Raw genomic sequence first — 13380 nt, forward strand, 5'->3', positions numbered from 1 at the left:
ACTGAATAAAAAATGAAAAAACCTGCTGATGTCATAGAAAACATCCAATAGAGTTATAAAAAATTTTACAGGAGTCAATTATGTTCCAATTTGATTGAAATTTTCATATACCGCACAAAACAAATCGCACAAATAAAAATCGCACATAAAAAGAGCACATAAAAACAGGTTTGACTGTATTAATATTTATAATACAGTATTTCAAACATCTACAAATCAAAATTCATGCGAAATATTAATTATTCCACCAAAGTGTACGTCTATATGCCAACCTTTAGATGTCGGATTTCATAGACAATTAAAACTTTTAGCTAAAGAAATTTTAAATGCTATACAATTATTCTGTAATGATTCTTTGATGAAATTGTTTTGGACAACTAGAAATGGCATTATAAAATTACATTCGATTCTTCATCATCAATTATCTGTGCCAATATTTAATAATTTGATTGAACATGCATGGTTCGCTTCTGGACTCATAAATGAAAAGTGTCAATTCTTAAATGTAAAACAAGTTTGTTTTTCTTTTTTAAACACTGACAGTTTAAATTGTGTCGAGAGTAATTGCGAAAATCTTCAATTTGTTAAATGTGCACGATGCCAACAGATTCTTTGTTTATTTTGCTTTGTTGAAAAATATGTAAATAGTTGCCCATTTAATAATTTGTGAATATAATAACTTTTAAATATATCTATTAAAATGTATTTATTTATTACATTTCAATTGTTTTCTTTATATTTATTCTATCAATACTTTTATATTATATTTCATTGTTAAACTAGTATATATATCTAATCTTTTATAATATTTATTTGAGTTTTCTTATTGAGTTATTGAGTTTCCTATTTGTTATTCCTTCTTCTACTCTATAAATGTAATACAGTGATACCTCTGTTTTCGTAGTGTTTAATACTAAAAAAATTAAGAAATTGATATAAAATGAGTATAAAAAACTAATACGATGGTCTCCGAAACAGAATCGCCATCTAACTGTTTTTGATTGATCGAAATTAATAATAACTGTTCGGCCTCTTCAATTGTTTGCGGTCTCCGTTTCATTAGCACATTTACACCTTTTGCTACATTAGCCTCCGTTTTGCTTCCTTTTTCGCCACAACGAAACTTATCGTGGATGCCGACTTCCCGTACAGTACATGCGACCGATTTCAGCAATCTTAATGCCGGTCACGTATTTTTTAATGATTTCCTTCAACTCGATCGTGTTCCTGGCCTTGTTCGAAGGGCTACTGGCTCTGGAAACTTTCTTTGGTCCCACGATGGAACTAAAAAGAATGGAAGCAATGGAATTGTTTGGCTAGACGCGCGGAGTAATGCTCATACAGCAAGAAACACCGCCACGATGACTTGTGAGCAGAAAAATGCGTGGGTCGCTCTTTGTTTTCGCAAAATTAGCAACGAGATCATGTGGCACTCCGACGAAATCCGGGGCAAATTTTTTGCAAAAAATGACGAAAACCAAAGTCACACGTAATACCTCGAGCTTTTCGTGTATCTTCCTCCGCGACCCTTTCACTACTAAAAATTTTCATATTTGTGTTAAACTACTATAAAATAGTACGACATTTGATTGCTATTAATCCTGATCAACACTTTTAGTAAACATTACAAATTTAATATAGAGTTTGCATACTTTTAACGTAATTAAACTGAATTTTATTAATTCTTCTCCCATTTCCGAAAATTCCAGCATTTATTCTAAATGTAATATCGCCGTCTTCCTCCGCGACCCTTTCACTTCTAAAAATTTGCATATTTGTGTTAAACCACTATAAAATAGTACGACATTTGATTGCTAATAACTCTGATTAACACTTTTAGTGAATACTACAAATTTGTCATAGAGTTTGTATAGTTTTAACATAATCATTAACTAAATTTTATTAAAATCTATTAGATGACACTCCAACAGTTCTCTTGTAAGTTAAAATGTCAAAGTCCCTTAAAAGATAAGCAAATAACATCTGAAATTAAAAACATTGTATGTAAAATTCACTGTACTTGTAATAATAAAAAATATTATATTGGAGAAACCAAGATAAAAATGAAAGTTAGATTAAAAGAACATATCGCAGACCTTAAATATCATCAAATAAACAGTTTTCCATGACTATTGTATGTTAAATCCTTCATAGAGAGAAAAAAACATATACAGTAGAGAGTCGTTTATCTGAACACTTTCCAGTCGGACTGTGTCGTGCTGAATTGAACTTTTTTGATACTAGATTTACTTCTAAAGTATAATTTTTATGCTTTTATATTTTTCAATATATTTATTTTGTTTGTACAAAATAAAGAAATAATTTTTAACAATACAGTAGCCTCGATTATTATTATAAAAATTTTTGTTAAGCTTAAAATCAATGAAAATTCAACACGAAGTGACACGCAACGGAGAAAAATTTCAACATCGGACAGGTTAATATATTTTTCGTACATAATCGGTTATCCGAACAACCCCAGTACCCAATTGATTCGGATAAACGACTCTCTACTGTAATCATAAATTTAAAGAAAGCATAGAGATTCTTAAGAATAAAAAATGCATAAATAGAAATCTAAGTATAAAAATAAATGACAATTGGCTTGGAATATTGTAAAAAAAAATTTTTTTGGAGGTTTTTGAGGGACTTTTAAAGTTTATGATGGTTTTTAGAGATTTTTATAAAAATTATAAAAAAGATGTGTTTACATAAATTATAGGAATTTTAAATTAAGAAAAAAATTAGTTTTGAACCAGTAGCTATATACTCAACTTAATAATATTTGGTCATGAGATGATGTATCTACCATACAAGAATATGGAAATGAGTATAGTTTTACACAATAAAAATCAACACATAATATAAAAAGAAAAACACACATTTATGAATTTGTTTGTGTGATAGAACTTCTTAGACTTTAATGTGGAAAGAACAACCAGAGGAATACTTTGGCACTCCGTCTCTGTATGCTATCTTAATTTTAAAGAACATGCCATAATTGGAAGAATGAATTAAGGATATAACATGGTACACAACGTACCATGTTATATCCTTAATTCATTCTTGGTTCATTCATTCCTTAATTCATTGGTTACTCATGAACTATCACAGAACTTAATTTGACAGTGAACTTAATTCAATGTTGAAAAATAGGTTTGAACCTTAGTTATATTGGTTCCGTAAGTGGGGAATAGATTAGCCCGTGCTATTACACGACAAAAATAGACGTCATCTGTAAAGGTACCCATGAGTGTGTGGCATATAAAAACTGAAAACAAACAAAGGTATGTCTCATATATGCATAAAGAACTTCGTCAATTAACATGAAAACTAATGAATATCTATTAAATAGGGAATAATTAAAGATATAAGTCAACCATCTGTCATGCAAAAACATGTAAAAATTTTTTGCAAATTTGTGATCTCAAGATATGTCCAGTATGATATTTGTTTGTGTATATTGAAGGATTTTTTTCCTTTGTGTGTGTATACTGAACTTTTTATAATTGTAATTTGTAGATATTTTGTAATTTTAGTTGGCTGAGGAGGGGTGTTTTAACCCGAAACATGTGTAAATAACAGATACACATATCAACAAAATCGGATAAATTTAAAGATGAAAATTGCCTAGTGTTCAAGTGTTTGTACTGCAGTGTTCAAGAGACAAAAATAATTCTAACCATCAAATTTGTTACTTAATGCTGATTAATGGATGGCTTTCTCAACAAATCTACCAACTAAAAGAATAAACTTGAACATACAACTTGATAGGTTAAGAGTTTTAAAGAGCTCATTGTATTTTCATTGAATAAAATTGTTACTTTCCATAAGTTTCTACTAGTAATTTTATATTTAAAAGCAATCCTTTAAATAACAGTTACTAAAAAAAAAAAATTAGAAAATGTAGGAATGGAATTTATCATTCAATATGCAAGTAAAGAATATATGTTACACTGTGAATTAATTATAATAAGTGAATGAATTCACTTATTATAGTTAATTATCAATTTTAAAAATGTATTGAAACATTAGTCAAACTATAATATTAACATATAATTTCATTAATTAATTGAATTGAATTATATGTACTTAAATCATTTTTAATATCAATGAAATGTTATAACAGTAATAATACAATTTGCTTAGTTTTTATTTTTATTATTCTAAGTTTTCTTGAGATATTAATCAAATTGTTGACTTATTAATAAGTTTAAAAATACATAATTTACTTTACATATTTTTAAATATTAGATTTTTCAAAAGATTTCAGAATTTTTTATAAATATTGTAATGATGATTTTAATTTACTCCATCATAGTAAAGTATGATATTTTATAAATTTCATTTTTAAGATTTATATTAACTAAATAATATATTAAACATGATTTGATGAGAATTTATAGTTTGTCATTTGATTTATTTAATTTTTTATCATTTATTTTTAGATATTAATTACATATTATAACTAAGTTATTTATTATTCTGTAAATTTGTGTATAATTTTCATTCATTCATTCATTTAAAATAAATTGAGATAGTAATTCTTTAAAAGTACTATCTTTAAAAGTTTTGACTAAAAGTATTTTTTATGTATTTATTTATGAAAAATAATTCTTTTAAGATTTAAAAATTTAATTTCCTTGAGTGATTTTTGTAATTGATGTTTCTGTAAATTGTATAAGGAATAAAAAATATTTCTGCTTATTATAAATATTAACTTAATGAGCATGATGAACCTTTAAAATCTTTGTTTTCATATTTGAATGTATTTTTAATAAAATAAGTAAAAAATTAAAATGATGATATATTAATGTAAATGTATATCTCTTTTAATTTTTACTAGGAGAAACATGATGCTAACACAATAAGAAAAGTTATTTCTGGTTTTAAAGCTGCAGTGCAACAAGCAAGTGGAGAAGAAATGACAGATTATAAAATAGATGATGACGCAGGTAAATTCATATAAATTACAAACACATATATAAATACAAAGAATCAACAGTTTAAAGTATATCTAAGCCAAACATACTGAATTTTTGGGCTATGATTCTATGGCTTAAATGAATTTCACTTATTATAATTTAGAATTAGAGGTAAATAATGCTGATATCTCATATTAAACATACAATTTATCAAATATTACCTTGTGTTTCTGGCTCCATATTATCTAAAAAATGCTTATTTTCAGGTAGCCAGCTGTTTCAATTTTTCACAAAGGAACATTTTTTTGTCTTGTTTTAGGACAAATAAGATGAAAACATCATGAAAAATTGAAACAGTTGGCTACCTGAAAATAAGCATTTTATACAGATAATAGAAACAATTTAATTAATTAGTATATTGTTTTAGACATCTAGGAGAAAAAATAGATCTAGAGTCGGATTCAAACCACACAGCTCCTACATAGTAAATAGGTGTTATCAATTATACCATCTGGATTACTGCTTAAATTTTTTCTTGTTACAGATGTTTTAAATTACACTATTTCTAATTAAATTTAACAGAATCATGTACCTCTACTTTCATGTTACAGTATTAACTTGTGATCACATGCACTAGTGATGATTTTCTGCATCTACTAGATTTTCATAGGCAATTTTCACCAAATTGCCTACTTGGCTATACTCCATGATATCCGCCTGCTACAAGCTATCCATCTGTGTAAAAATTTCAGTTAAAATTTTTGTTCCACTTATTGCATGCCCTAAAAAAAAAAACCACTGAAGAAATTTGCCATTTTGCATATGCAACCACATACAATTTTTTTTTATGTGCTTGCATATGTGATGATTTTTTATTCTAATGACATTTTTGTTGGTCTGATGTCATGGATATTTGTCAGGTATGTGACATAATGACATATGCAGTCTGCAAGACACTACAACCTTGAATGCTTGTCTTCATAAGAATAACCTGGGATTATATGACCTTCAACAATTTAAATTTTTTTGCAGCTTTATTTCATGTCTGAAAAATATAGAAAAATTATATAATTTCTGAGAAACACCTCAGCCTTCTCATCATTTATTTCCTACTGAATTTGTTTCACATTAGTCCATGCTATAGAAAAAGTTTCAAGGTTTTCTATGGGAATACTCGAAAGGATCTTGCTTTAATATAACAATATCTCATAAATTGAACAGTATAAGATGATGAAATTTGACATGTACAGAGAAGATGCCCAGAGAATTTTTTAGAATCATCAAATTTGAGGAATGGAAATTATGTGCATGTGCATAAAAAATTTGCATGGAACCACTACCTTATACATGTACATTCTTTTTTCTCTTCCCATGTAAACATAGGAAAGACTACGTTTACATGGGGTCATTATTCCCATCTTTAATCTATCTTTTCCATTTTTATGCATGTACAGTACAGTACACATGTTAAAAAGTAAACACATGATCATGGGTTAAAATTAAACTTAAAAAATATCTGGAATACTTAGCTTATATTTAGATTATAATTATAGTTTTAAATATGAGAATTTTTGTAATATACTATCTAACAAGATGATGATTCACAAATGTTTGCAAATAAATCTATTTTAGCTTTTAAAGCTAAATATCAATAAGCTAAAATACTGGAATATAAAATTCTTTTATGTTTTGAAGTTATAGTTCTTTCAAGTACTTAACAAACACATAGTAGTACATAGTTTAGTTGTATATCAAGAAATAATGTCTTCAGATACTGTACATGTGTTTGAAAATTTAAATGTTTATAGTAATGTATATTGATGACTGGAAAGTCCAGGCAATTAAAGATATACCTATTACAATGAATGATCTAAGTTCAAGTATATTTAATAATCTTTCACGGTTAGTCAAAGATGGATGTGTGTGCAGTGCTGCTTCTCAATGTCTGATACCTGCCCTGATTGAATCTGTAGTGAGTGTAATAAAAAAACCCTCTTGTGAGTTATTAGTACCTATAACAAATATCTAGTATTTTTTTTATATCTTATGTTATTGTTAATATTAATACTTTTTTTTATCATCATTTTAAATAAATTCACAAATGATATAAAATATCTTCATGAATTCTTATTAGATTCTCTGAATATGTGATATAATTATTTACAGCATTCAACCAAATTATATATTTATGTCTCACTGAACTTGTGCCTGCCTTGCATAAATTTTTAAAGTTGCCAAATCCAGTGATGTCAAAAAATGAAAATCAAGTGAATCCTACAAAATGTAAAAATTGGAAAAAAATTTCTAGTTCTGTGAAATCATATTTGAATGATATTATTAAGGTATGTATTATATATATATTTCTAAACATAAGTTTTTACACTTATATTTGTAAATTAAGTTTTCACTAGATTATTAGATCAAAATTTTTATTTGGACAAAGCAGTTTTTCAGTAATCAACTTATTGTCTCTCTCATTTTATGGCATTTGAATATTAAAAATTATTTAAAAAAATTAATTAATTTTGTTAATATATAACTCTGTGTTTTTCAACCCTCTTGGATTAGTGACACACTTTAGATTTAATAAGATTTATGCCACACAACATAATTTTTACAATAAAAATGTTTAAAATTTAAAATAAATTATGGTTGATTTAAAAAATTTTGATAATACAGAAGTTAAACTTACAATTTTACAAATATACTATGAAAATAAAGACTGAATCAGTGCATAAAGAGCTAGTATTGATCTCGACTCCAAAGAGTTGGTACACCAGCATACACATAGATGCATGCCACTTTTGTGAGGGATGGGTATACTGATTATGAAAATTTTGCAGCAATAGGCATTTCAATGAATATCTTCTTCTCCCTCTGGTCAGCTGGCAGTCTAAAAAAGAGTTCATTCAAAATTCTAAAAAAATATTTACTATTTCTATGACACTGGCACAAGGTTGGGAGAAACACTGGTATGATTTTGAGAGAATCATAGTATGCACAAAACCTGTTATTTTTCAAAATTGTTTGATTAAAATTTTTCTTTAATCTGGAGAAATTTATAAATAAAAATTTATTTATTGTTTCATGCTTGTTTGTTTATTTTTTTCTTGCAAATAAGTTTAAAATTGAATTTTAATTTTTTTTTTTTTTTAAAGCTTAGTTCTCACTTTTCATTGCAAGGATGCAATAATTGTTCATTAGTTTAATCATCAATGAAACAATAATATATAAAATTACATTATCATTATCCGTTGAACAATGTTTGTGATTTCCTAGATTTCTCTAAATAGTTTTTGTAATTAATCTATAAAATACTATTTAACAAAGTAAAAGATGTTTTAGTACTTTTCTATTAGCAGGATGCCAGCTGATATGTATAGCAACAGATAAGACTCAAGGAGGTGGTGCAAAACTCCTCATTCTGAATGAGGAGTTTTGCACCACCTCCAGAATTGTCGACCCTTTGTGAGATATTTGCCTCCAAAGGTCAGTTTTTAACATGTATCAGTATAAGACCTATTCTACATGCTTTGCATGTAGTCATGTGCTTTGGTGCTCACTATCTCTTGCACCTCAGCACCTGAGTGGGGGCAAGCCCCACATTCCCTAAAACTATATAACATCAAGTACTCCATGAACAGTCAAGTAGGTTACTCAAAGCCAGCAGTCTCGTGGACTATATAGTTAAATGCAATAATCTTCATGGAGTGATGTGGACAGTATCGTGCATTATATTAAAGTTACAACTGGCATCCCATTAACAGAAAAGAACCAATGATTCTATATAGTACATTTTATGTAATAAAACAATTTTTGTTTAATTATTTTTATTGGTATTTTCTTTGTAAAAGTTATTCTTGAATCAGTGTAATAATAATGATAGTAATATTCCTCTGAAGCACTTGAAATTTAATAAAGTATTCTTTCTCATATTAAGTCAGACTATACATGTAAGATGTAGATGTTATTTTCACAAGTTGTTTTGTTGTTATAAATTATTACATACTCAATCTTCTTTACACACTGGAAATTCATACAAAAAATACACTTACGTAAGAACCAGATAACCGGAGTGGTTAGTATTAGAGTCGCAAACGTTTTCGTAGCCCCGTCTGGGCTCTTCTTCAGGCTTTGTAGTAATAAATCTACGCCGATCGTTGAATTTCGAATATATTCCTTTTGGAAAGAACCGTGTTTCGAATTCCGCCACGTGAAAACGTTCCAACATATTTTTAAACGAAACGATCGCCGGTCCTTGCAGCGCGCATGCACTTCGAAACAGTGATGATGTTAATGTTTAAAAATTATCTTCCAGCAGGATCTGCCACGCTGGAATCCTCACTACTAACCACCTGGAACATCTCAAATTATTGGAAGCTATGGAAATATACAGAGCAGGATGTAACACCACGTGCATCAATTTTAAAGAAGAGTTGGCCCTTTCAGCAGCGTGGCAGATCCTGCTGGAAGATAATTTTTAAACATTAACATCATCACCGTTTCGAAGCGCATGCGCGCTGCAAGGACCGGCGATCGTTTCGTTTAAAAATATGTTGGAACGTTTTCACGTGGCGGAATTCGAAACACGGTTCTTTCCAAAAGGAATATATTCGAAATTCAACGATCGGCGTAGATTTATTACTACAAAGCCTGAAGAAGAGCCCAGACGGGGCTACGAAAACGTTTGCGACTCTAATACTAACCACTCCGGTTATCTGGTTCTTACGTAAGTGTATTTTTTGTAATTATTACATAATACAGTATTATAATAACATTATGTAATAATTTATAACAACAAAACAAAATTATTTTAATAGAAATTTTTTTTAATTGTTTAATAATATTTAATGATGGATATCTTCAAATTTTTTAAAAATAGCTTTCAGCTACTGTTTCTGAACCAGCAATCGTTACCACTATGTTGAAACATATTTTATATCTCATTCCATTTTATTTATCATTTGTTAAAATGTCAAGAATTTTAATTAAGGTGAGTTTAAAAATTCTCAATAATCTGTGTTCTATATTGCTTTATAATAATTTAATAATATAAAATGATCTAAATAGAAACTCATTAAGTTCTGGAGTACTGGTGAAGAGACTGCAAGAATTCTCTGTTTTCTTTGCATCATCCGCACTGTTAGATCATTATCTTCGGATTACTTAGATTATACTTTAAAGGTAAATGATAAGGAGTTAATTTTTTGTTTTTTATATATATGAAATTATTTTTAAAAAACTTTTAATTTGATAGTATTTAAATAACTAACAAATTTATTATATAATTTGGATTACAATTTTTATTTAATATATGAGTTAAACAGTTGGAATTATGAGATACTTATAAGATATAATTTAACTACAATCTGTCTAAAGGTTGATGTCAAATTGGAGAATATCATTTTCACAACTTATGTCTTTAACACCCTTATTTGTTGGATGTTAAAGACAAACAGTCTAATACTATATAATTATTTCATTCTAATTACACTGCAGTTTGAAAAAATTGTAGATCAATAAATTTCCACTGTCATCCATTGTTTGTCTGTGCTTTCTTAATCTTGAGAATGGAGTTATATAGATGAAAGCTGAGACCAGATATGAAAAGATTAGGTGCAGGAGGTCCTGATTAACTATATACAAACTTCCGATACAAACTGGAAGTCATGTTATTCCAATTAAAAAATTTTTCCCTGAAAGGCGTTAGAGAGATGGCTGGCATGACTCTATTGCTAACAGCAAAGTACAATGTACAGGAGCAAGATACTACAGTACTAATTTGTGATGGAGAGTATATATTTTAAATTAAATAAATTAAAAATATGATTAAAAATTGCAGCTTAGCATTGTGATGATGTCACAATAAATAATTGCTTGTTGAAACTGTTATTAAATCAGTTTCCAAAATTTGTTACATGCTCAAACATATATGCTATTTAGATGAAAGAAACATTTTGTTTTTATGCCAATAGACTTTGATAATAATGGACAGTGCAGAAAATACTATTAATCAGATAAAACTAAAACAATAAAACTATTGATAATTTATGTATACATGCATGCTGACAGACTATAAATGTTAATAAATTATGTACAAAAGATAGTCTATTTGCAATATATCCAAAGTAAATTTAATGATTAGAATTAATAAATAAATAGTTATGTATAATTTGGATTCATGGCACATATATTTTATGTTTGAAGTAAAGTTTAATTTAGTATTTATTAAATTATTAAAATATTGCATCAATAATTTTGTGAACAGAAATGTCCTCAATTGATGAAATAAATTGACACACAAGCTGCATTATGATTTCAAATTCTGCATGAAATTAGCATAACCTAGTAGAGTTTTTAACAATGTGTGATTTGAGTGCACCATTTGAACATTATCATGTTACTGCATTCAATACTGATTTTGTAACATTTATCTATTTTTAATAACATTTCTTACTATTATTGATTTATTTTTTATTAATTTTCCATTAAATAAATAATTTATATATATTAATTTTAAAAAACTTTAAGTTTATTTTAATGAACTTTGTTTTTAGTCTTGATAATATTTAATTAAAATTTTTTGATGATATTTACAACAATTAAAAAATTATTTCTTTTAATGTTATTAAATATATCATACTAATTGAATGATAGTACTTTGCACATATAATATTTTGTCTTCACTTGAATGAATATTATCTGAATTATTTATTACATAAAAATTACTAACAATAGTATTTCCTAAATAAACTAACAAATTAAATACATCCACAAACCTGTTACCGGTGTGTAACACAAATAAAAACAAAAAAACAGTTCCTTACAAATGTTTTCGAACCATAAATAGTTCTTCTTCAGGTGAACAGCAAAATTTCCGATGGAATGCAAGTAAAAAAAGAACATGATTTGGAATTTGATTCGAATATGTGTTTCTTGATGATGTCCTACTGGGCACACAAACTGCATTCGGCAATATCATTGTATGGAGGACAACACCAGAGACATCTCAGCTTTTTTCAACTTCGTTAATGACAACCCATATGGCTTAACCTTAGAGAACGATCAAGTGCACCCTATGGAGGTCTATTTCTTTGATGTTAACATTAGAATTGAAGGGTCAGCAATCCACACCAAGGAGTGCCGTAAACTGAAATTGGAGCCCTTAAACATGCCTGTGGGGTCATTTGACCCACATCAGTACAAAATTGCAGCATATAACGTCTTAATTAGGTGTGCGTACACTCACTCATCCACTCAAGCTCACCAAGCCGAACTGAGGCATACATATAGCCACTGACCATGGATACCCCAACCTCACCCATAAATTGATCATCAGATTCCACCACTCTCAATGCACAGCCCAAGTCCAATCATGTGGTGAAAACCGACCCAAGGATGAGGAAAGTATTCCAGTCACATACAACTCATATCTCAAATCACTATACTCCATGATAGCCAAAAAGCACCACATTCGCATCTCATACAGGAGATGTCCAACTGTATTTGACAACCTTCGTAATGGAGAGGACACTCCCAACCGGGAGACTCCCTGGAGTGAACAGCATCCCACTTAAAGATCACAAATGTGATAAAGACCTCATCTACATTGGCTCTACTAAGCGCTCCTTGGAGGTTAGAATGAAAGAGCACCTAGCTGACATACAGCACGCGAGAACCATCTCTGCTGTTGCTGTTTACACCAGTGATCCAGACATAGAGCCGTTTTTTAACCATGCGAAGTTCATCCTCACCTCACCACACACTGAGCTAAGGTAGTAGGAGGCCATTTCTATCTACAGATCTAGCCTCACCGACACATGTATCAACCATAAGGAGGAATTGACCCTATCCATAGCTAATGGACAATGACCTATAAATCTTGACAATTACTCATGGATGGAGTGTGCATACCCAGTATGATGACATCAAGAAACAAGTATTCGAATCAAATTTCAAATCGTGTTCAAAAAGAACACGATTTGAAATTTCGCCGTTGGAGTGGGGGAATCAGAAATTTCACTGTTCACCTGAAGAAGAACTGTTTATAGTTCGAAAGCATTTGTGAGGAACTGTTCTTTTTTTTTTTTTTTGTGTTACACACTGGTAACAGGTTTGTGGATGTAGTTAACTTTATTCCAGTGTTGATTATTGTGGTTAAACTAACAAATGCACTATCATGAAAATTATGAAGTTTTATTTTAATCATTTACAAGTGTATTTTGATACTCTTTATGTAAAGAATTGAAAATATATTTTAGTTTTTGTGTAATCTAAAAGATAAATAATAATCATTAAAAAAAAAAATACAAATGTCTCCATTCTTCACATGGTAAAAGTGTAGAGCAGTGATTCCCAAACTTTTTTGAGCAACAGCCCCTTGGTTTCATAAAGTTATACCCAATGCCTCAACCGTATTCTGTTGCCCCCCAATCCATTTTTCCTTGTGTAAGAA

The 13380-nt window shown here is 28.9% G+C and overlaps 1 protein-coding gene across 1 annotated transcript in view; it reads left to right on the forward strand.

Moving 5' to 3' along the window:
- The window catches only part of Noc2 (Nucleolar complex protein 2), a 31823-nt gene that overhangs the window by 11684 nt on the left and 6759 nt on the right, over positions 1-13380 (forward strand). The window contains exons 5-8 of the mRNA XM_067281098.1: positions 4847-4955; positions 7092-7267; positions 9808-9918; positions 9996-10109. Of these exons, the coding sequence (XP_067137199.1) occupies positions 4847-4955; positions 7092-7267; positions 9808-9918; positions 9996-10109 (510 nt within the window). The remainder of the gene's footprint in view (positions 1-4846; positions 4956-7091; positions 7268-9807; positions 9919-9995; positions 10110-13380) is intronic.

Source organism: Centruroides vittatus, unplaced genomic scaffold (genome assembly GCF_030686945.1).
Source record: "Centruroides vittatus isolate TY-2023 unplaced genomic scaffold, ASM3068694v2 contig_905, whole genome shotgun sequence".
Lineage (NCBI taxonomy): Eukaryota > Metazoa > Arthropoda > Arachnida > Scorpiones > Buthidae > Centruroides > Centruroides vittatus.